Here is a 25054-nt window from a genome sequence, read left to right as displayed (position 1 = left end):
TTCATATGGTAACACTTTTATATAGTTGGGAAAGGTATAACACAAGTCGGCATAGTGTTGGACAAAACTGACTCTTATTTAAGCGTTGCCTTAGACATGCATATCCCAACCCTTGTCCAAAGAGTTGGCCAAAGCATATGTTGGCAAGTCTATCCCAACACTTAAGAAAGTGTTGCCCCAAAAGTGTCCGCATAGTGTTGGACAAAGCCGACTCTTATTTAAGTGTTGCCTTAGGCATGCATATACCTACTATTATACAAAAAGTTGGCAAAAACATATGCCGACAAGTCTACCCCATCACTTAGAAAAGTGTCGATATACTGTTGAACAAGTGTTGTCTTAGGGATGCATATCCCAACTCTTATACAAAGGGTTGGCCAAAGTGTATAACGACAAGTCTATCCCAACACTTAGGAAAGTGTCGGTCCAAAAGTGTCGACATAGTGTTGAACAAAGTCGACTCTTATTTAAGCGTTGCCTTAGGCATGCATATCCCAACTCTTATATAAAGAGTTGGCCAAAGTGTATGTCGTCAAGTCTATCCCAACACATAGGAAAGTGTCGGCCCGAAAGTGTCAGTATAGTGTTGGATAAAGCCGACTTTTATTTAAGCGTTGCCTTAGGCATGCATATCCCAACTCTTATACAAAGAGTTGGCCAAAGCGTATGTCGACAAGTCTATTCCAACATTTAAAAAAGTGTTGCCCCAAAAGCGTCGCATTAGGCATGTTTTGTTGTAGTGATATTTTGATTGTATAATTAAAAATTAGTAAAAGGAAGAAAAATCTTAATACTATTTACTATTGAAGTTGAAAAGTGATTTAAAAAAAGTACTGAAAAAGAATTTTTAAAAAAAACTTTTAAAAAGTTTAATAATATTTATTGTTATTGTTAGAAAGTGCTTTTAAAAATATAAAACGTAAATTCTAAAGAAAGAGCAAGATTGAAATTATTAAATAAGGAAAATATCTCTTTTAAGGAGCAACTTTATTGATCATTATAATCAATACCCAAATATCTTGCAAAACTACAAATACCCAACTCTTTTTTATTTTGTTCATTCAGCATAAGGCCAAGTTTGAGCACTTTGCTGTCCTATAATAAACAAACACTTAATGACATGATAACAATAACAAACCAACTATAATTGAGAAAGTAATCCACTTAGTGCTAGTCTGAGGTTTTTTAATAAAGCTGAATGTCCGTTTCATAAGCAACTCCAGCTTTCCAGTACTTAGGAATGACATTCGGTGCCTGCACCCATGTCAATCCGGCGCTGCCCCGCACTTGGAACCTCAAACTGATGTCTCCCGATGGCAGATTTGCCATGTCGAAAACGGCCCCATATGCCCTCCTCATTCCTATCCATTCTTTACAATCCTCCTGCATATTTATATCACCATCAAAACTAAATACGTCAACTCCTTTTAATAGCAATGTAAACATCAAGGGTTGGCATAAAGTTAAAGCACTTTGATTACCTGCCAAATATCGACGGATAGGATTTCACTTTTACCAGCTTGGTATAACACTACAATGGCCAAGTAATTTGGGTATTTGCTATGCTCATGAACCTTAACCTGGGTCTTGTAACCACCGTATTGGCAGGGGATTCTTTGGTACTCTACATCAACAACGCCGTAAGCAAACAGATGTGCCGCGGTGTCTGGTCGCGCCATCCTTGCATATGCGCGGGGACTAAGGATGAAATCGGTGTTGTCGCCTTCGCCATAGTCGGTCACCACTATGTTCACCCCATTATCAGCACATATTTGAGGATTAGTGCACCTAACCTGACATAGTTATTTCATTAAACAAATACCAAAGTGCCACTAGTTAGCAACATAAAATAACAATCCACTTGTTTATAATTTGATTAGTCCCAAAGCTATAATTAATCATACGTACATGTAATTTAAGGTTGTTGAAGATTTACCTGATAACAAGCACCGCAGGCAGTTCCATTCTTGTAGAGCCTGGAAACCCCGGCGACATTGGCATCATTGACACTTTTTCCATATTCTCCAAATCCGCAAGCTCCACCTAGATTCACGTGATTATTAGCTCATATATGCAAATATTTAATGACAAAACAAACAAGCATATATGAATTATAGGAGAAATGTATGTACTTGGAGTGCCTAAGCAGTCAGGACTGCCATAGTAAGTTGCTCTGGACTTGACGAAATAGTCCTGAGAGTAACACACTGCAGGTAATAGCACCATGACAGACACTAGGCAATACTGAAGTTTCAGTGAGAACCCCATGTTTTTTTTTTTCCTACAAAACGAAACCAAGAAAAGAAAAGAACTTAAAAGTAGAGTGAAGCTGAATAAGGTTTGAGATAAGATGGCAAGCTAAGCAACCAAATATCCCATCTTTATAGCAAAGCAGAGGGGAAAGAGGCTGCTGTTGAGCAAATTGCAAATACCTTTTTCCGTCCACTACTTAGCAGTAGTTAGGCCAAAGTCCAAATGGGTTTTTAAGGCTTGTTGGATTAAGATGAATGATGTGTAAATTGTAAATGCATGTACCTTATGTAGACCCCGTTATTGACCCCCCCCCCTTTTAAGACCCTTATTTGAAGTTAGGATATGTATTATATTAACAAATCTTCTGCCTAACTTTTTTGAACATTCCCTTCGCTTTTTGGAAGATTCGTGTCTGTATCTGCAGGTTCATTTTGTAAGTTTACGCATGACTTGGTTTTGGGACTAAACCAAAAAAGCTATCTTGTAAGGCACTACCATGACTGTGAAACCAGTAAGCAAGCAGCTAAGATCACTGAACACTGTCACTTAGAGGTGGAGAATTTGAAGTTAAAGACTTGAAACATTAGGGGCGAGAGCACTCACTGATTTTCTGTTCTCTTGGGTTTGTTGTACTTTGTAGAACAAATTGATGTTGACTGATTATTTTTTCCAAAGTCTTGGCACGTTTGAATAAATGTGAAGGTATATGTAGGAAACAAGATTACAAGCGTGAATTTCCAATAGGATAATTGTGGATAATAAAAAAAAGGAATTAAGTAGTATTTTTATTTGTTAAGTGGAGGTGGGTAGGTACCTCATCTTCCCGTTCTTCCATTAGTCGATTGTCAGCACATTGGGTTGTAAATACCAGAGAAAAACAAGTAAGATATTAATTTTGCTAATCAAGGACTTTAGAATGACAGGTTTTCATTATAATTAGATTTATCTACGAATTAACCATATCTATATTCCCTAAAAAACAAGATTTATAAAGCAATTCTATTTTAGCAAAATAAATCTTAGTATATTTATTTCAAAATGTTATAAATTTAAGATTAAAAGATTTTATATATCTAAATAATTAATAAATAATATTATATATAATAATACATAATAATTTAATTGATGTTTCTGATACATAAAATTCATCAGTCTAAGAATATACGGGATGATTCGATAGTGTGGCAAGCTGAAAACTCTGCTGATTACTTGATTCGGAGCGACTATAAGCTTCTCTTGGAGGATTCGATGGGGGTTGATGATGCTGGGGCTCATAAACAAATTTACAACAAGCTCTGGAATTTACAACTACCGGGGAAAATTAAGATTACAATTTGGTGCCTACTACTAAATTACATCCCAACCTATGTTAACCTATACAACAGAAGAGTGGCCCCGCACAAGTAGTGTGGAACTGGTTTTCAATACATTGGCTAGGGAACATACAAGAAGCAAGATTTTGGGACTGGTTCGAATATGTAATAGGAAGCAGTTCAACTATTAACAGAAGCATAGTGGTGATTACATGGTCCTACGGAATTCTCGAAATAAACATGTTATGGAGAACACTATTCAGTCTACATACAAGCTACTCACAAAGATCCACTTGATGAACTGGGAACTAAATTACTTGTTATGGGGATAATCAATGTGATGCGATAATCTCTTCCAGCTCTTACGGTGGTAAAAGTTAACTTCGATGCAGCGTTCAAAGGGAACCTGGAAAAAATCCAGATCAGGTTTTGTAATAAGAGACAGGGAAGGACATGAGGGGTGGAGATTAATACTCACATCTATAATGCTTTCATGTAGTGATATAGTCAGAAAATTTGTTAGGGGTTAAAATTAAATTGTATATTTTTATAATGGTAAAAATATAATTTTACTATTTTATTATTTTATATTTTATATTTTATATTTTTTAAATAATTAAATTAAATTTTTATTAAGAAGAATAAAATATAATTTTATTTTTACTAATTTAAAATTTTATAAATTATACAATATTTAAATAAAAAAATTATTTTAGAGGTCCCGGACCCTACAACCCCTTGGCTGACCAACTGTTTTCATGGCTGAAGCATTGGCCTGTCTTCAATTTTACCAAGGACATGGGGTTCACCATGATGCATGTGAAAGGAGATTCTCGAACACTAATCACAAAGGCAATGCAAAAAACACTGGACAAATCAATAATCAATGCCTATTTTTATAATATTTTGGATTTTGATTTAGTATGATATTTATTGTATTAATTACTACTTATAAGATTTGTCTGCGCGTCCTAAATTATTAAATTCAAAGGGTAACCAATAATTAAAATATAAAAATTTTTAAATTAAAAAATAAAACTATCACTTATAATGGAATCACTATAGACATTTTAAATATTTTAGAAAACACATTAAATTTATTGTTATAATTTCTTTAATTTTAAAGAACTTTGCACAAAGAAATATAAGAAAAATATCTCTTCAAAGAGTATTTTATTATTATTATTATTATTAGAGAGAAAGAAAATCACAAAATTTAAATTTTAGTTAGACTGAATTTTTTATTAATTACACACAAATTACACATACACATCACTTCTAAGGAGATTTACTAATACTATAATTTTTTTAGTATGACTTTTGAATAAAATTTTGAGTTTTATATATAAATTTTTATATTTATTTATAAAATATAGCTACATTCAAATAGTTACTTTTCAACAATTAATTTTTTAATTTATCAAACGCACTTTAAATAATGTATAATAAGGTTTTTTACCTTAATAATATAAAAAAATACCAAAATGGTATGTTCCTAAGATTAAATACAAAAATGGTATATTTAGATGGGTGGAGGGTGTCAAATAGGCGGCATCAGTTGTGCCTATCTGATAGGCGGCACACCCAGTGTATTCCCCCCTACTCTCCCATCTGGCTCGTATCAGTTTATTTTTTTAAATTTCTTTAGGGTTTTTAGGGTTAGGGTTCTGCTACAATAATCTAGGGTTAAGGGTTTTAGTGATTTTTAAAAATAAATCAAGATTTAGGGTTAAGGTTTTTAGTGATTTTTAAAAGAAAGTGGAAGAGGGAGTAAGGTGCACTGTAGTAAAACAGACTTTTAGCGGCGTTTTTTTATGCCTATAGCGGTGCTTCTAAAACTATTTGCGACTATTCGCGACGTTTTTACAAGTATTGCGAAAAACGCCGCTATAGACAATGCCGCTAAAGTTTTCGGCGTTTATGTGAAAAAATACCGCTAAAGAACATGACCTTTAGTGACGCTTTTTCCATAATCGCCGCTATAGAACATGATCTTTAGCGGTGCTTTTATCACAAACACCGCTAACGAACATGACCATTAGCAGAGTTTTACAAACAAACTCCGCTATAGAGCATGACTTTTAGTGGTGTTTTTTCACAAACACCACTAAAAAACAGTACCTTTAGCGGCGCTTTTATCACAAGCACCGCTAAAAGTACCGTTCTTTAGCGGCGTTTTTAAGAAAAAATGCCACTAACTTTGGCAGATTTTCAACATCCCATTTTCAACCATATACAACCCTTCCTGTAGCATGAAATCCAACCGAAAACAGTAAATCTAAATGATACTTCAAATTCAACGAAAGATATATGATATAAATTAATAAATGAAGTATAATTCAAAATATTCTTACAATAATGTTAAAAGTTACAATGTTAAAAGTATTCTTACAATAAGAAAACAAATGTCTAAGATGGTAAATTTTACGACTATTGAAACATCTTCATCATATTCTGAAGCTGTAGCTAGAGTGCGTCGTACTTTCTGCTCTGCTCTACTTCCCTCGCTGCTGCCTCCGCTTTAAGTTGTAGCTGGAGTTCTTCATATTTTCTTTGAACCTCAGCTTCTCTCAATGCTGCCCCCGCTTGTATCTGAGCCATCTGGTCTTTTAGCCTCAGAACTTTAGCTTGAGCCTAACTCCCCGAAGGAATGTATTGTTGCGAACTAGATCCAAAATATTGGGTTAGGTTAACATCAAATCCTTGAAATCGAACCCGACCATACCTTTCAGGACCCAAAACTTCAGTAATAATTCTGTTATCAATGTCGTCAAGATTAACAGAACTATCACTCGAAGTAACCACTTCATACTTCGCCTTTTTATCCTTTAGTTTCTCCTAATAAATCAATCAAAGAGTTAGAAACGAAATATATAATAAAAACAAATGCAACATAACTTTTAACATTATTTAGAACTACTAACGATGAATTAAACCATTATAATTAAACATTATAAATATTTAAAATAAATCAAATTTTATTAAGTAAATATACCATAATTTCTCCAACTTCAGAAGTCATAAGAGATCCATCTTTCTTCCTATGTGTAATGTCAAAAAGCTGAAGGCGTCCAACTTTTTGACCAAACGAGAGTTCCTACAATATAGTAGTAAAAATATAATTTAATAGAAAGTAATTAATATTTGACACAATTAATAAATTCAAAATACCTCGGCCTCAGTTACATAAGCAAAACTTTTCGACCCTACTGTGTGCGTGAATTTTTGTTTTTGCCTGCTTGTTGTTCCAACTCGCTCACGATCCTACATTATGAAATTATTATTACTTATGTAGTAATACTATAAACCGAAATAATTATAAGAGTTTGGAAGTACGTAATACCTCTCCTTTCTTTGAATTCCAGAATCTAACCGAATCTTCCTATTGGTACCTTAGCATTCCCGGCGGGACATTTCGCAATTTCTCTTCGAGGCTTATATTTTTCTTAAAACATTCTTTCTTTAAAGTGTTTTTATGGTCTCTCCATTTTTTTCCCAATGCCTTCTTGACATAATTATCCGAGACCTCTAAAGCAAATCTCTCCTAAAAAAACACAAGTTTAGAAAGTAAATATAAATGAAACTTAAACCAAAGTATTATAAATTACATTCACGTTTTGTTACCTTAATATTATCAAGAGCTTGATTTTTGTTACTATCAGACATTTGATGCCATGACTTGTAGTTGATAGGCAACATTTTGGCATTTCATGCTATAATGCCCAAATATCCTGCCAAAAGTCGAGCTTCTAATCCAACAGGTTGACCATGACTGTTTCTAGATACTTTGACACGCTCGTCAGGATTTAACTCGTATAAATCTTTTAGTAGCGTACGTCCTTGAGCTTTGCACGTCCTATCACTTTCAGCTGAAAAATGGTATATTATAATATAAGAATTTGAAAAAGAAATCAATAATAAAATTCAACATGCATGTAAATTAAAGTTAACATTACTTTGAATTTCTGCAGGTTTGTCAGGTGTATTCGGAACATTCGAAGATCCAATAGCAGTCTGTTGTTCACTATTTGTTTCTTCCGAATTTGGAGTATTCTGAACAATTCTTAGATCTTGCAATCTTCTTCTAGGCATTTTTTCTGCAATACACATAAAATAGTTGAAATTTTAGTAACTAATTACAACAAGAATAGTACATATAAAATAGTTGAAATATTTAACAAGACAAAGATTTAAATTATAATATTACATATAATTAAAAAATCGTAAAATCTTACTACATCATAATTCGTAAATATCTTTATCCACATCCTAGTGAACCCATTGAAATTGTGTACTAGTACTAAGGATATTTTCATTTAAGTTTTGTTCTGGAAAAGGAAAAGTTTCTGATCTTTCGACAATGTCATCTCTACTTCTATTACCCATGTCAAACAAGTATCTAGGGGTGTTTCGGAGTACAACGTACTAACCCTCATCAGTTGGATCTTTCGAGTAAAAAAACTTGTTTCACTTGAGAAGAAAATACATACGGCTCGTCTATCAATTGTTGTATAGTGTGAATCAATCGAGAGAAGTTCACCATTGTAAAACCAAATTGATCATTTTTAATTCCTCGAGTAGTATTAACATCAGCCCAATCACATCGAAATAAGATAACTTTTCATTTGTCATAGTAATCAAACTCAATAATGTCAGTAAGAAATCCATAACACTTTACGTTTCCCTCAACAGGATTACTGTCCCTAGCACTAGCATAACTTGTAATTGAAGAATTAACAACTATTCTACAATTTTGAGTTCTCCTCAATCTCTCATGATATTTTGTATGAAATCTGAATCCATTGATGAGGAAGGCATTATATCTTTTTACTACTCTATTCGGACCTTGGGAAAGCCATTTAGCTTCGTCATTAACGTCCTTTCCACTCTAAACCTATTGAATCGAAAGTAAATTGAGTAATTATAATTGTTATGAGAAAACATTATTATTTGTCAATGAAAGCTTCAGTTGCATACCGTTTGGTTTAACCATTCATGAAAATATTTTGTGAATAACTTATTAATCTCTCGATGTTGTAATCTTCGGGAACGTGAATGAGATCTCAAGATTTGTTTGTAATCACTATATTAAAAAGAGGTTTAATTGGTTAGAAGATAAACAAATAAAAAAGATGAATATTTATCAAATTCTAGAACTTACTTGCGTAATGGTTCAATTGAATCGTGGTGCAAAAGAACATATCGATCTGCTTGTACCTAAGATCTATCATCTAATTCTGCAATTTCAACTTTACCGATTGGTTCTCCATAACTTTGAAATAAATAAGTTTCGGCCAAGTTATGATCAGTAAGCCCAACATTTCTACTTGGTCTATTCAGTCTTGTTTCAACATCTTCTAAATATCAAAAACAGAAAGTCATACACTCATTTGCCAAGTAAACTTCAGCATTTGATCCTTCTGAATAACGCTTATTACGATAATAAGACTTCAATTTGCATAGAAGCTTAAACACGATATACAACATTATCAAAAGTTGTAACTAAAGGTATAGAGGTGAATGAATGAATACTTTACAAATAAATTAGCACCTTTCTATAAGATACATCCATCGATAGAAAATTGGTCCACCAAGTATATTGCTTCATGAGGGAGATGGATTAGCAAGTGCACCATAGTAGTGAAGGAAGGTGGAAAGATCTTTTCCAAATTGCATAAAGTCAAAGCGGCTTAATCTTGTACTTTCTCAAGTTCTTTAATATTCAAAAATTTGCCACAAATAGTTTTCATTATATTGGATAGTTCAATTATACAAGACGTCACCTTTTTTGACATACAACACCGTAAAGCAACTGGAAGTAAATCTTGCATCAAGATGTGATAATCATGTGATTTTAAGGAATATAGTTTTCGATCTTTAAGATTTACACATCGAGATATATTTGATGCATACGCATCTGGGACCTTCATATCCTTCAACACCATGCAGAACACTTCTTTCTCTTTCTTTGACATTGCAAAAATAGAAGGTGGCAACTGATATTTCCCATTCGGAAGTACTTGGGGATAAAGATCACGCTGAATTTCCATGTCAACTAAATCAAGTCGACTCTGAAGATTGTCTTTCGATTTTCCATTGACATTCAAAATTGTCCCAATGATGTTCTCGCAAACATTCTTCTCAATATGCATGACATCAAGATTGTGTCGTAAAATGTGATGCTCCCAATAAGGCAATTCAAAAAAATACTTCTTTTTTTCCACAAGTCTGCATCATTAGAATCATCTTCTTCATCATCAGATTCATCCCTCGATCTTCTCTTTGTTTGCGTGTTGGGTGGTTGATTCATTTTTCCAAACTGAAATTGATATCTTTCAACATGAACAAGATTTTAGATCCAATGATCTACTCAAGAGCTTCTTTGAACTCTTCAGTAAAGTCAAATAGAGTCCTCTGAAATCTAAATCTATGATTTTCAGCTAACCACCGATGATGCCCTATATAAGAAAACTTCTTCCCATTATATAACCACTTTGAACATATTTGTGCAACACAACAAGGACAAGCATAACGTCCTTTGGTACTCCAACCAGATAAATCAGCATAAGCCAGAAAATCATTAATAGTCCACAACAAAACTGCACGTAAATAAAAGTTCTCATTTCTCAATACATCATATGTCTTAACACCCGCCCATAACTATTTTTACTCTTCAATAAATGGCTGCAAATAAATGTCAATATCATTTCCAGGACCTTTCTCTCCAGGGATAATCATAGATAAGATAAAAGAAGATTGCTTCATGAAAATCCATGGAGGTAAATTGTAAGGAACAAGCACTACAGACTAAGTACTATATGAAGTGCTCATGATTTTATAAGGATTAAATCCATCAGATACTAGCCCAAGCCTCACACTCCGAGGATCACTTGCAAAGCTTCAAAATTTACTGTCAATGATTTCCAAGCTAAAGAATCTGCAGGATGCCTTAATAATCCATCATCTGTTTGTTGATCATAATGCCACATCATAGACTCAGCTGTCTTTGACGACATGAAAAGCCTTTGAAGCCTTGGTATTAGCGGAAAATATCATAAAATCTTTATTGGCTTTTTCTTAACTGAGCCTCATATTTATCCTCATTCACATCTTCTGTATTTCTATTCATCCAACGAGATTTACCGCAAACATGACAAGACTATTGGTTTTTTCGATCACCCCAATACAACATGCAGTCATTTGGGTAACTATGAATTTTGTTGTACCCAAGGCCTAAATCTTTTATTAGTTTCTTCATATCTTTACATGAATGAGGGATTTTTGCAAACGGAAACATATCTTTCAAAAAATCTAACAGCATTGTCAAAGAGCCTCCGGTCTACCCTCCCAAAATTTTAAGTGAAAAAGACAAATGAAGAAGTACATTCTTGAAAATTTTGATCCCTCATAAAGTTCTTCATTCATTCATTAAGTAACGTGTAGAACTTCACCGCTTTTCTATTTGGCTCTTCATCAGGTACACTTCTTCCCGTTTCGGTAAAAGCATTTCCACCAAGATTACAATCATAGGATGCAATAAAGTTAGGTGGAAACGATTGCAAACCATGACTGCGCATATTAAATGCATCCCGTAACATACCTTGTATGTCATCTTCTCTAACAGACTGATGGTAAGTACTATGAGGTTAAGCCGGATTAACCGTTGAAGAGGTTCTACTAGGTATACACTCTCCATGGAAAATCCGTTTGTTTATACCCTCGAATAAAGCCATCAACAATTAGATGTTCGTAGATAACTTCACGAAAATGCCAATTGATGTTGCCACACTTATTACACAAGCAAAGAATTATATTCTTTTGGCTTGCATTTTGAAATGAAAAATTTAGAAAAGTTTGTACTCCATTTCGATAGTCGTTGCTTGCTCTTGACAAATTCATCCAAGTCTTATCCATTTTGTAGTTTTTGAAGTCTAAAGTTAACAATAAATTACACGGGTAAGTTGTTTATTTATAAGTATAATTAAGTTCTGTAAGTTATGATATGATATATATTTATTTATTATGTAAGTTATGTAAGTTATGTGAGTTATTAAGTTATGTATGTTATGTGAGTTATGTAAGTCATGATATGATATATATAAGTTATTAAGTTAAGATCCAAAGTTTTTTTTTTATTCTTTGAATGTTTATGTAAGTTGACAACCAAGCAATGCAATTTCATTAAATACACAACCAAGTATACAAGAGTATTATATGAATTGAGACACAATATAATGCCAACATACAACATATAAGTCATTTATACCAAAGTTATCTTTTATTCTTTAAATACTTAAAAAAAATACTTGCACGTTAAATCCATCATAGAAGATAATTTTTTTCTTTATTTAGGATAATAATGGGTTATAATTTGATGAGTAACAAAAAGTAATTTTTCATTTTAAAAAGTTTTTAAATTATTTTTTGGAAAAAAAGAATAGTAATTTGATTTTTATATTAAAATAAATTTAAATAATGATCAATATTATTGTATTGATAAAAATATTTATAAGTTTTAAAAACATTTAAAAATATTAAATATTAAAACCAAACATTATTAATATAAAAAATTAATTAGTATTAAATATATACTTTTAGTCAAAAAGATAGTATTTAATCATATAATAAATTAATATTTTTTAGTCAAAATATTGAAAAATCATGTTAATATTTAAATAGCAAAATTACAAGTTCAAATGGTGCAACTAATTGATTGCAAAAAAGAAAAAAAAATGCATAAGTTCAAAATGTACAGAAATAAACTTGAAAATTTATAAACTAAAATGAACATTTATTAAGAGTTATATAAATAATTATAAAAAATTGTATATAATTTTTTAACTGATAAAGTATAATATAATTACAACATAAAAATTTGATACAACCATAATGGTTAACCAATCAATCACCATTTTGTAAAAAATAGCAGAAACATGTGTTTGATAAGATAAAGTATAATTTTTTTACAGATAAAGTATAATATAATTATACCATATAAACACCAACTTCAGAAGTCTCACATTTACGATTTTAATTGCATTTTTGTATGGTATTCAAGTATTGAAACATGCATTACTAGAAGAGGCAAGCATTGGAGGCAGAGCAGGTATGCTGCTGCACTATCTAAGAAGAAAGGAGGAAGTCATGGTCATCGCTATTACCACAATGGAGGATCAAAGCCTTTCCTAAGTATAGAAAAAGAACTTAAATAATTATAGAAAACTGTCTTTCCTGAGTCAATGTGGATTGAAGCTAAGCAAGCTAGATGGCAGATAATAGAAAACTAGATGGCAGAAAACTGAAGAAGCAACAGAGGTATGCTGACGGAGATGTAGCAGGGGGCTGCTGACGACGATGCGGAGGACTACTGAAGGCGATGCAGCAGACGTAAACCTAGAATTCTTGACCAAATGTCAATATTAACAAATATATTAAGTTCCAGATCAAATATACAACCCAAGAAAATATCTTATCATAATCACTATCATGCATTAGGTAAAATCAAACATAAAAAATGACATATATGCTTTTTGATTACAACCGATTTAGTTTATTTATACAAAGAAAATCAAGTCCAAATGTCCTAAAATAATTGAAACAAATTATTATTTACTAATGCTGTATTACTTTAAAGAGATAAAAATTTACAAACTCTAAATAAACAATTAGATGCCAAAGCATGAAAGTGAAATACGAATTTGAGTTGCAATTGCAAATCCAAGGTGATAACAAGTTACTCCATACCATGATAAACTGCAAGAACAACTGGCATAACAGAATGAACAATAGAACAACCAAAAAAGAAGACAATTGAACAACTGGCATAACCATCTAATATTTAAAGCAAAAGTTCTATTTTTAGAACAATGATGCAAAAATAAAGACAATAAGAAGAATTGGCAAAGTTGATTGATACAGTACAAAAGAACAAACTAAAGTAGTAAGGATAATCCAATGTCAAAAGTCACACAAACCTCAATAGCATCAGAAAGTCCTAGAATAATTGATATGTCACCACCAAATAAAATCTATATAAACACTCACCAATCATCAATGAACACAACAAACACAGGAAAAATGCAGTACCATTTTTCCATATTAGCTTTGCTCTCAATATTTTTCTTCTTCATTAGGGTAGGATTTGCAGATTACAACACTGTTAAATTCGATGAAAACTAAGTAATTACATGGGGAAATGATCATGTTTTATCTTTAAATCAAGACACTGAAATTCAACTCTCAATGGATAAGTCTTCGGGTTATTTACTTTCTTCTCTCACTAAATAATATTATCATTTTTTTATTTTCCACTATACCAATTTTGCATGCTTTTTAACTTGTTGAAAGTTACAGGAGCTGAGTTTGGTTCGAAGCTGAGTTATGGTACTGGGTTTTTTAATATGAGGATGAAGCTACCTGATAAAGATTCAGCTGGTGTTGTCACTGCTTATTACATAAAAACCATATATATATATGATTGTTTAGATAGTAATATTTTCCAGATATGAAGAAGAAACGAGCATGGAAAGCACCTGCAACAAAAAACTCTTACAAACTAGAACCAATGATCTTCTCCAAAACAAAGAATTACCAATTCAAACAAACAAAACAGACAATAAAAGATGGAGAAGAGTAATACTTAGTGATAGTAAGCATTGATTACAGATATGCAAGAAGCGAAAGAGGTTTTAACTTCATAACCCCATCTATCCAATTTCATAAATGACTTCGCAAAAATAAAAAGGGATTTTGATTTGGGGATTTTGAGAAACAAATTTGGGGATTTTGAATTGGGGGAATTTTTGGATTTGGGAATCTGGCGATGTCACATTAGAGTGTTTTTCATAAAACAAGTCGTTATTAAAGTAAAACCCTATTTTCTATTAGTCCTCTTTTTATCACCTTTCATTGTTTCTAAGATGTGTCATTCATTTTCAAAACGTGAATCATTATCAAATTTTTTTTTACTTTCAGAACGTTATTAATTTTCAAAACGTCTCTTTTCGCGGAAGCTTTTAAAATAGTTTGCATATTCGTGTGCAATTTGTTAAAATAATTTGATTTTTGAAAACTCGATTATCCCTACTGCTAGCATATATAAATCCAAACAATAGAAATCGCAAATTATCCATGAAAATTTAAGAGGCCATTATTACAGTAAATACCCCAAAATAAGACCAAATTTATAATTAATTACTAAAATAGAACGAAATAAGTCGTGTGGCCACCGTCGAGTCCTCTGCAGCACCAATCCGTCTATGTTTGGGGATTACCTGTATAGATAAAATAGAGGGGTGAGTTTACAAAAATTCAGTGTGTCCCATATAAAACAACCAGACAGAGAGCAAATACAATTTGGGCTAAGCCCATTTCAGTAACGGTTCAGTTTCAGTTAGGGCCTCAGCCTATTACAATATCAATAACAGTTTGTGCCTAAGCCCATCTCAGTAACAGTAACAGTTCAGATATGCAATCAGGAAATTCTACCCAACCAGCCTTTACACTCCATCTCCATCCAACCTTACACTCTATATAGGGATATAATCAACCTATCCATCCCTAGACTCTAAGTAGTACCGGTTGCGGCACTAAACAGTAATTTACAGCTAAGCTGCCAGTAATATAATCGGCTTAAAGCTGTCAGTGATATGCAGCAAAGGTACTAGTACAGTACACTTCCTCCAATCATAATATACCCATCCCCATGCAATGCATCATGCAAACATGTCATGTTATATCATAATATTATACATGTACTCAATACAACTAAAAATACCATGCTAAAATATAGTCATACATGAATATAGATCCATACATCACATAGGGGCATAACAGTCATTCAATCAATTATGGGGTCTAGGTAAGCTTACCGACCCAACAGTAGGTTCACAGTCATCTCGGGCGACCCGTGCAACCTTAGCAGTCAAATAGTAAAAATAGGCCCACGGCCCATATTGCAGGCCCATGTGAGCCCACACGCCCATGCGGCCTACACGGCCCAAAATGGCCTTGGCCGTGTGGATTTCACAACCTGGCCCAATAATTTCCACACATCCGTGTGGTTCATCCGTGTGGGGCGCACACGACCCAATTCAGCCCAATACGGCCCAACCCATGAATTAGCACATGGTCGGCCTCGTCGACCATACGCCCATGTTTAGTCACACGGGCTACGACACGGGTAGCTACACGCCCGTATGGTGTCGACTATTCACACTTTTCGGCTTTTTTTCGATTTACGATTGAGGGTAGTGTTTAAACACCTTGTTTGTTTCCAACACAAAATCGCACCCAAAACTATCAACATCTGTAATCGACAAATAACCCCACAATCAATCCTAAATCGCAGTTAATTCAGAACCATGACACATAATTAATTGCATATCAATCGAATTAAAACAACCCCTCTTCAAAACACTTGACCAAAATATCGACAGCCACTTACCCTGCTTGAACAACCGAGGCCTTACACTCATAAACCGTTGATAAAGAGTGATCACTAGCTCCTCAGTTATTACATGCATTCCATTCGAAACCCCTACTAATAGTTATTCACATAAACAGTTTGAACCAAAACGAATTACACGCTTACCAAAAGCGCATAACCGCGTAATGAGAAAGGGACAATTGAAAAATAAAACCAAAAAGAGAAGGGGTCAAAGCCACAACAATTTGGAAGATGGCAGAAATGCAAAGAACAGAAGCCACGAAAACAAATAGGGACGGCACAAAAAGGGAAGCAGAAGAAGAAAAGAATCGATAAGAGAGGAGAAGGGAACGCTTGTCGTGGGAAAGGGCAAAGCCGAAGGGCATAAAAGAACTATAACAAAACGGACCTAGCAATAATCGGTCAGGAAAAGAGCAAAAAGATGAATAGTAGCCTTGGAAAACAGAGAAAACTATCGTAAAAATAAATCCCATTTGATCGCACAGAGATTCGAACCCCTAATCTCTTAGTCACTTACACTCTATTTATCCACCAGACCAGCAAGCCCATTTTGACATATTTTTAACAAGATTTATTTATAAATCTACTAACTAAAGCTAAGGGTTTATTCATTAAAAAACAAAAATTTCCCAAGCCAAGGCTTGAACTTGGAACCACTTCAACACTTCCCAAAACCTTTAACCACTGAAGCAGACATGCATTTGTGTAACAACAACAAATAAAAAATAATTATAACAGATTTTGGGGCTTTACATTTTGCTGGGGGGAAAAATAATGAGTTTGGGTATAGTGGTGATGATAAAATAGATGAAATCAAAACGACGCCGTTTTGGTAAACATAATGAACTTTTGTGGCATTTTCCACAACCACCGCTAATAATCGACCTATTGTGGTGTTTAGTAAGTAGCGTTGCCAACGAAGCGACGTCGTTTTGCTTAAGTTTTTTGTGGCGTTTTTCAAAAAGCGCCGCTAATTCTCAATCTATAGCGGCGTTTTTCAAAAAGAGCTGCTTATTCTCGATCTATTGCGGCGTTTTTGTGCTAGTGCCGCTAATGCCACTGTAGCGAAAAATAAAACAGCGATGTTTTGCTTAATTTTTTGTGGCTTTTTTTTAAAAAGTGCCTCTAATACTTGATCTATAGTGGCGATTTTCAAAAACGCTGCTAATTCCACTAGAGACACAACTTAAAACAACGCCGTTTAGCCTAAAGTAAAATGTTTTTGGCGGCGTTTTTGTCAAAAAACAATATATCTAATATAAAATTTTATAATTGTGGAAAACCAAACCTTAAACTCTAAAATCATAATCCTTAAACCCCAAACCCTAAATATATATTCAAGGTACAAAAGTTATTAAAAAAGAATCTTATTGCTTAATTAAACCCTAAAATAAATTTATTTTTTGTCATTTTTATCAAAATCCCTAACCCTTAAACCCTAATACCCTAACCCATTAGGACCATAAACATTAAGACCCTAACTATAAAATATTAAACCATAAACCCTAAACTCCAAACTCAAAATAACAAATTTTAACCCCTAAACCTAAAATACTAAACATTAAACCCTAAACTCTAAAGCCTAAAATCATATACCCTAAACCTTAAACCCAAAATAACAAACCCCAAACCCAAATTAACAAATCTTAAACTATAAACTTAAAATACTAAACATTAAACCCTAAATTATAAGTAAAAATGCAATCTCATCATTTTGATAGCATATATTTTTATAATTTTGAAAGGATTAAATAAAAAATTTTCCATTTTTAGAGGGATAATGTGCAATTTTACCTTTAAAATTTTTAAAAATTTCAAAAGGCCTAAATGGAAAATTTTTCATTTTAGAAGGGACAGACCCTTTCAATCCCCTAGTTATGTCCTTAAATATATATATTAATTAAAGGGTTTAGGATTTAATTGAATATGATTCATTTGAAATTGTAAACACTCGAATTCAAGTTGGATTTGTAATTTGAGACATACAGTTTTATTTAAATTGGATTCAATTTTATAATATTCAAAATAAAAATCGAGGCATTCAAAAGTAGTTGATTAAGTTTGATTTCAGGAAGGGGGAACTGATTTTGGAAAAATGACCAAGGCATTTCGGAGATAACAAAATGGAGTTGTTTAGCAAAAAATAATACATATTCGCGGTGTTTGGATAAAAAACGGCATTATAGTTCAACCTTTTGCGGCGTTTGGATAAAAACGCCATAATTGCTCAGCTTTTAGTTGCGCTTGAACCAAAAGCACCACTATTGACCAACTTTTTGCGGCGTTTAGGCCAAAAACGCCACAATTGCTAAGTTTTTAGCTGCGTTTGGTCTAAAAACGCCGCTACTGCTCAACTTTTTGCGACGTTTTCTTGCAAACGCCGCTAAATCACTCTTTGCGGCGTTTTCTGTAAAAACGCTGCTAAAGCACCATTTTCTTGTAGTGGTGGAAGAAAAAAAAAGGTCATTTACGCAAAAAAATAAAAATTATGAGCTATTCTTTGAAAAAATCAGAAAAATAAAGACCAAAAATTAAAAATAAAAAATCATGACTGACCGGTCACATCACATCAGCTACGTCAGCGGCTTTAACGATGTGACAAGTCAGTGTTTTTTAGCCTGTTGCAATTTTTAAAAAAAATCGAATTTTTGGAGCTTCCCCTCCCACAGTACTAGTATAAAAGGGGGTGGGCTTTTGGTTTGGTCCCCACATGCTTAGAAGAAATAGTTAGTAGATTACAATGTTTTTTTTCCTTTTATTATTATTAATTTCCAATTTCTACGGACCGGCCTGGTTAGTACCTGGCTGGGCTCATTTTTTATTTTCAACTCAAATAACTCATTTTTTCTATGATTCTGCAATCTGGTTTGTTGTAACAAAAAAATCTTGTTATTGCATTGAATCAACATTGAATCAACAATCAGAAGCAGAAGAAGTCTTATTTCCGTATTAATTGTATTAACTTCGAATTTCGGATAACACCAACTAAAACCAACCTAAAAAAACTAATAAATTAATAATAATAAAAGAAAAAAACATTGTAACCCTAAAAAGAAATTTAAAAACATAAACTGATACGAGCCAGATGGGAGAGTAGGGGGAATACACTGGGTGTGTCGTCTATCAGATAGGCACCACCAGTGTCGCCTATCAGATAGGCACAACTGGTGCCACTTATCTGACACCCTCCACCCATCTAAATGTACCATTTTGGTACTTAATCTTAGCAACATATCATTTTAGTATTTTATTTTATTTTTTATATTATTAGAGTAAAAAACCCGTATAATAAGAATATCAATTTTACAAGAAACTTGTATAGTAATTTCTTGTAGAATAATTAATGGAATATTAAGAGATTGAAGGTTAACTAAATGAAACTTTATTTTGGAATTTTTTTTAGTATGTCCTTTGAATTTAATTTTGAATTATACATATATTTAATTTTATGTTTATTCATACAACATAATTATATTAAAGTAGTCGTTTATTTAGATAGTCACGTCTCTTAACAATATATATTAATATTTAATTATATAGATATTTAAATAATACAAATTTTAGTTAACATTTAAAAGATAAACATTTAATAACTATGAGATATAATTCATCATATGTAATTTTTTTTTCCTTTTAATTTTTGATTATTTATAACTTTTCAATCATAACTATAAAAACATTGTATAAGCTCAATTTGCAGGCCCAGATTAAACCAAATGACCCACTAAACCTAAACCTAATACCTAACCCTAGCCCAATTAGCCCAATACCCAAAACAAAAAAAAGAAAAAGAAAAAGAAAAAGAAACCCTAAATCACCTAATCTCATTGCCTTAGTTGCATTGATAGTGCAAATAGCACTTGCCTTCACCACCGTTTGTAAATGGCTATAAAAAGGCTATACTAAAACCATTGTAGCGGAAGGAAGAAATTTTTTTTTTGGAGCAAATACAAAAAAAAAGCATTTGACAATTTTTAGATCTAAGCACAAAAGAAAGCAGAGATCCAAACAACACCAAAGAAACAGGAAAATAAAAGTTGAAATATCAAGAATCAAAATCTAAAACAAAAGGTGATATTACATTATTATTATTTTCTTTCTATTTATTATTATTTTTTCTTTTTATTTTATTTTCGAATTTGTTTACCTCTACATACCATATATTATAAGGACATAAAAAAAATAAAAAAAAATAAAAAGTACCTTCGGAAATCCGGCCACCGCGTGGCGACCGGTGACAGCGACCGGCGAGGCATATGGCGGCTTGTTCACCGGACTTTAACTCTGGCTAGGGGGCGAGAGAGAGGGAATGAGAGAGAGCAACTGATTTCTTTTCAAACGAAGATAGCAGAAATGAATTTAGCCCAAAAACTTGGCTTTCATAGCCTTAGGAAACGGCAGCGTTTTGGGGTTCCCTCCCCAGACGCAAAACGACGTCGTTTTGGGGAGGGAACTCACGACCCGACCCGCCTAGAAAGAGGATCCGCGCATTTTTTTTAGCGGAAGGGCTATTTGCACATTTAGCCCTTCCGCTTTTTCATGTCTCTATAATCAAGTTATTGCTACTTTAAATTCGGCCCTGGAATATGTCCCGTTTTTCAATTTGGTCCTCGACCACGCACTGCTTTTTAGGATGGGGAATATTGCGTTTTCAGTACTTCTAGGATATGCGCATGCTGCAATTTGTTTTTTTTCTTTTTGTTTTCTTTGAAATTCACCCCAAAATTCGTTTTTACTTCGATTTTCGTCCCTCTTCTACTCTTTCTCATTATTTTACTTTAATTTTAATTTTATTCATGCTATTATATTTTAATTACTGTTATATTTTTGTTATACTTATATATATGTATATTATATATATTATATAGTATTATTAATAGTTTTACTATTATTGTTTTTATTTTTGTATGTCACCTATGTACTCTATAAATATATATGTATTATGTTCCATACCACACATATTTATATATCAATATTATATTATGTATATTTCTTTTTTTAAATACTATATATATGTATGTATATATTTAGATATTATATGTATGATATTTATGTTATGTACATACTTTTAATATTATCATGTATTTATTTTTTACATATGTATATATCTATGTAATATCATTAATAGTTATTTTTAATATTATTATGCATATACTGTGTAAATATTTTAAATATTGTATTTTTATTATGTATATATTTTTAATACGGATACATTTTTTATTACTCGTATATATATTTTAATATTATTTTTATTGTTATGCATATACTTTAATACTATATCATTTTTATTTTTATTTTTCATATCATATTATGTTTATGTTTTTCAAACTATGTCATGTATATATATTTATATAGTTATTAATAGTGTTTTTTATTATTATGATTATTTCTAATATGTATGTGTTATGTATTTACTTCTAATACTATGTATTGTATATTCTTACTATAATCATTATTACCATCACCATTATTTTTATTATCATATTATTGTCATTTTTTATCATTCATTATTTCCTATCCTTTATATATTATTATTGTTATTAACGTACATTATTATTATCAATTTACTATTAATTTTACTTTTATTATTACTATACTATATTATTATTATTATTATCATTATTATTATTATCATATTTATACTTATATTTATTTTATCCTAATGTCATTTTATTATTATATATATACATATCCTTTTACTACTGTTTTTATATACATATATTTTAAATATTATTACTATTTTTTTATTTTTTATTACCATTATTGTTATTATACTTGTATCTATATATATATTGTTTTAATACCATTATTATTACTACTTCCATTATCTTTTATCTCTAACTATTATTATTATTTTATATATATTATTATCTATATTATTATTATTACTATTATTCTTTATTGTCATGGTTAATATATTTATAGCTATTATTTTTATTACTAATATTACTATTGTTATATCTAGTATTATTTTTACTTTCATTATAATTACTACTATTATTATGGAGTCTTTAACATTTTTTAATTTATTCGGTCATTTTTAAATTAGTATTTTTACGAAGAGGGATCGTATTTCAATGTCTTTCAAGCTTTCATTTTTTTCGACACTAAGACACTAATTAATCAACTAGGTACCAATTTTTGGGCGTTGCGAGGGTGCTAATCCTTCCTCGTGCGTAACCGACTCCCGAACTTGTTTTCTTGATTTACGTGGACCAAAATCGTTGTTTAAATAAATTAAACCATTTATTAAAAACAACCACTTTTACAAGGTGATCCAATCACACCTAAAAAGATTGGTGGCGACTCCCATTTTTGTTTTTCTTCAAGTTGATACCCGTTTTCCAAAAAAATAGTTACGACAAACATTATAAATATTTATAATTTCTTTAATTTTATGGAAGATTGTTGAACCATATTTATAGAAAGAAAACATAAAGAAAATACCTCTCAAAAGAGAACTTTATTGATTACACACAAATAAATATATCAGGGAAACTACAAATACCCAACCTTTTGGGTTTATTCAGCACAAAGCAAAAGTTTGAGCACTTTGCCTGCTGTCTTATTATAAATTAATACACACTTTTTTAAAAAAATATATATAACAAACAAACACTTACTGACGTAATAACAAAAACAAAGCAACCATATTTGAGAATTGTGGTTTACTGAAGCTGAATATCGGTATCATAAGCAACTCCAGCTTTCCAATAACGAGGAATAACAGCCTTTGGCAATTTGATACCGGCGTTGTCCTGCACTTTGAACCTCAAACTGATGGCTCCCAATGGTGGATTTGGCATGTCGAAAACTGCCCCAAATGACCTTCTCATTTCTACCCATTTCCCCTGCATTTTACCATCAAAACTAGTTACTTTTCAATTCCATTTAATAGCAATACAACATCAAAGGTTGGCATAGAGTTCGAGCACTTTGATTGATTACCTGCTGCCAAATATCAGCGGATAGGATATCACTTTTAACAGCTTGGTACAACATTATAATGGCCAAGTAATCTTGTTTTCTTCTATATTCATGAACCTTAACCTGGATCTTATGACCAACGTATTAGCAGGGAACTCTTTGGTATTCCACATCAACAACTCCGTAAGCAAACAGACGATCCGCGGTGCCTAGTCGTGCCATCGCTTCATATGCGTGGTGGCTGAGGATGAAATCGGTGTTGTCGCCTTGGCCATAGTCAGTCACCACCACGTTCACCCCTTTCTTAGTACAAATTTGAGGGTTTGTTGTGCACCTAACCTAACGGGGTTATTTCATTTAAACATCATTAATTGGCAACATAAAAGAACCCGCCAAGAAACGACATTTGTGATCAAGATATATATATACATAATACCGATATTATAATTTAGAATGTTGAAGATTTACCTGATAGCAAGCACCAAAGCCAACTCCATTCTTGTAGAGCCTATAAACCCCAGCGACATTGCCACTAGAGATATTTCTTCCGTATTCTCCAAACCCGCAAGCTCCACCTAGATTCACGTGATTGTTAGCTCATATATGCAAAAATTTTGTAATAAAATAGACATGTATCTCTGTATTATTGGAGAAATGTACATACTTGTAGTGCCTAAGCCGTCGGAACTGCCATAGTGAGTTGCTCTGGACTTCACTAAATAGTCGTTGAGTAACACAGTGCAGGTATTAGCACCACATGACACACACAAGACAGTAATACTGAAGTTTGAGCGAGAACCCCATGTTTCTGATACCCAATGAAACCAAGAAAACTTAAAAATTAGAATGAAGATGAATGAGGTTTAAGGTAAGATGGGAAGCTAAGAAACAAGAATACCCATATTTATAGCAAGGCAGAGGGAAAAGATGCTGCATTAGGATGAAGTTGTAGGATCGTAAACGGTGTACGGTATGCAGACCCTTGTTATTGACGCCGTCCTTAACATGCTTATTTGAAAATATAAGGGATATTTGTATTTATTGTATTATGTTAATAAATGTTGTGTATGACTTTTGTGAACATTCCCTTCAGTTTTTGGAAGACTCGTGTCTATATCTGCCGGTCTATTTTGGAAGTTTACACGTAAGTTACTTCGGGGACTAAATTATTTGTTTAAGCTATTGGTTTAAGACTAGAGATGCAGACTTTATTTCTTGTAAGTTGTTTTTCCTCAAATATTTTGATGCCTCAAGGGAGTCAAGTACTAAGAATTGGTATAAACAAATAACAAAAGCGAAGGTCGATATTCTGAGGCACCTCCAGAAAGCTAACTTCTAAAGCATTACCATGAGATGACTGTCAAAAACTGGGGCTGAGAGCTATCATTAATCTTTCTGTTTTCTTTTGCTGGCTCATGTTTGTACAAGTAGTTGATGTTGAATATTTATTTTTCAAAATCTTGGCAATCGGATTACAGGTGTGAATTTTCGAAAATAATAATAATAATAATAATGGTTTGAGGAGAAAGGATTGTATGAAACAGTGACGTCACGTCATTTGTATTCCTTTCCAAAAGTTTTATGCCACATCAATATTCTTATCCTGAATTTTAGGATTTTAATTTAGATTTGATTTTTTTCAGGATAAAATCTTGAAATTCAGAATAAAAATAATGATGTAGCATAAAACTATTAGAAAGGGATACAGATGATGTGGCGTCACTGTTTCATACAATCATTTCCTTGATTTGAGTTGTATTTTTATTTAGTAAGTGGGTGAGTAGGTAGCTCTATTTGGCAATTGTCAGCAGCACATTGGGTGCTACGATACCGGAGAAAAACAAGGAAGATGGTAAAATATGAATTAAGCTAATAATGGGTTTTAGAATAAGATGTGGTCACTTGCTTCTCTTTTTGATGATCTGATTTCTCTTCTTTCCTATTCTATTGTCTCATTACTTATTACATCTTTAATTTGCCTCAGTCCCAAATGTTCTTTCCCCACTGTTACTAAAAACGATTAGCACCTCAGATTTCATATTTTGCATTTGTATTCTATTATTTTCGCTTGCTTTAATAAATTCATTTATTTTTATAAGTATTCCCACATTTG

The 25054-nt window shown here is 32.4% G+C and overlaps 1 protein-coding gene and 1 pseudogene across 1 annotated transcript; both read right to left on the bottom strand.

Annotated features, from left to right (window-relative positions):
* Positions 1 to 957: 957 nt before the first annotated feature.
* Positions 958 to 2359, bottom strand: LOC107918654 (expansin-like B1). Its single transcript, XM_016848238.2, has 4 exons — positions 2133 to 2359; positions 1937 to 2043; positions 1482 to 1793; positions 958 to 1383 (listed from the first exon to the last, which is right to left on the bottom strand). Exons 1-4 carry the CDS (start codon positions 2266 to 2268, stop codon positions 1186 to 1188), a joined length of 753 nt encoding a protein of 250 aa, XP_016703727.2. The 5' UTR covers positions 2269 to 2359; the 3' UTR covers positions 958 to 1185.
* A 20322-nt stretch (positions 2360 to 22681) lies between these two features.
* On the bottom strand, positions 22682 to 23745 carry LOC107919137 (expansin-like B1; annotated as a pseudogene).
* Positions 23746 to 25054: the final 1309 nt, after the last annotated feature.

Source organism: Gossypium hirsutum, chromosome A08 (genome assembly GCF_007990345.1).
Source record: "Gossypium hirsutum isolate 1008001.06 chromosome A08, Gossypium_hirsutum_v2.1, whole genome shotgun sequence".
Classification (NCBI taxonomy): Eukaryota; Viridiplantae; Streptophyta; class Magnoliopsida; order Malvales; family Malvaceae; genus Gossypium; species Gossypium hirsutum.
The sequence above is the reverse complement of the archived record's forward strand: the minus strand, read 5'-3'. Positions and strand labels throughout refer to the sequence as shown.

Excerpts from the sequence above, each read along its gene's own strand:
- LOC107918654 (XM_016848238.2), bottom strand. The coding sequence starts at position 2,268 with ATGGGGTTCTCACTGAAACTTCAGTATTGCCTAGTGTCTGTCATGGTG. Across the intron at positions 2,044-2,132 it reads TGACTGCTTAGGCACTCCAA|GTGGAGCTTGCGGATTTGGA; the intron begins GTACATACATTT and ends ACGTGAATCTAG. Across the intron at positions 1,794-1,936 it reads CCTGCGGTGCTTGTTATCAG|GTTAGGTGCACTAATCCTCA; the intron begins GTAAATCTTCAA and ends TAACTATGTCAG.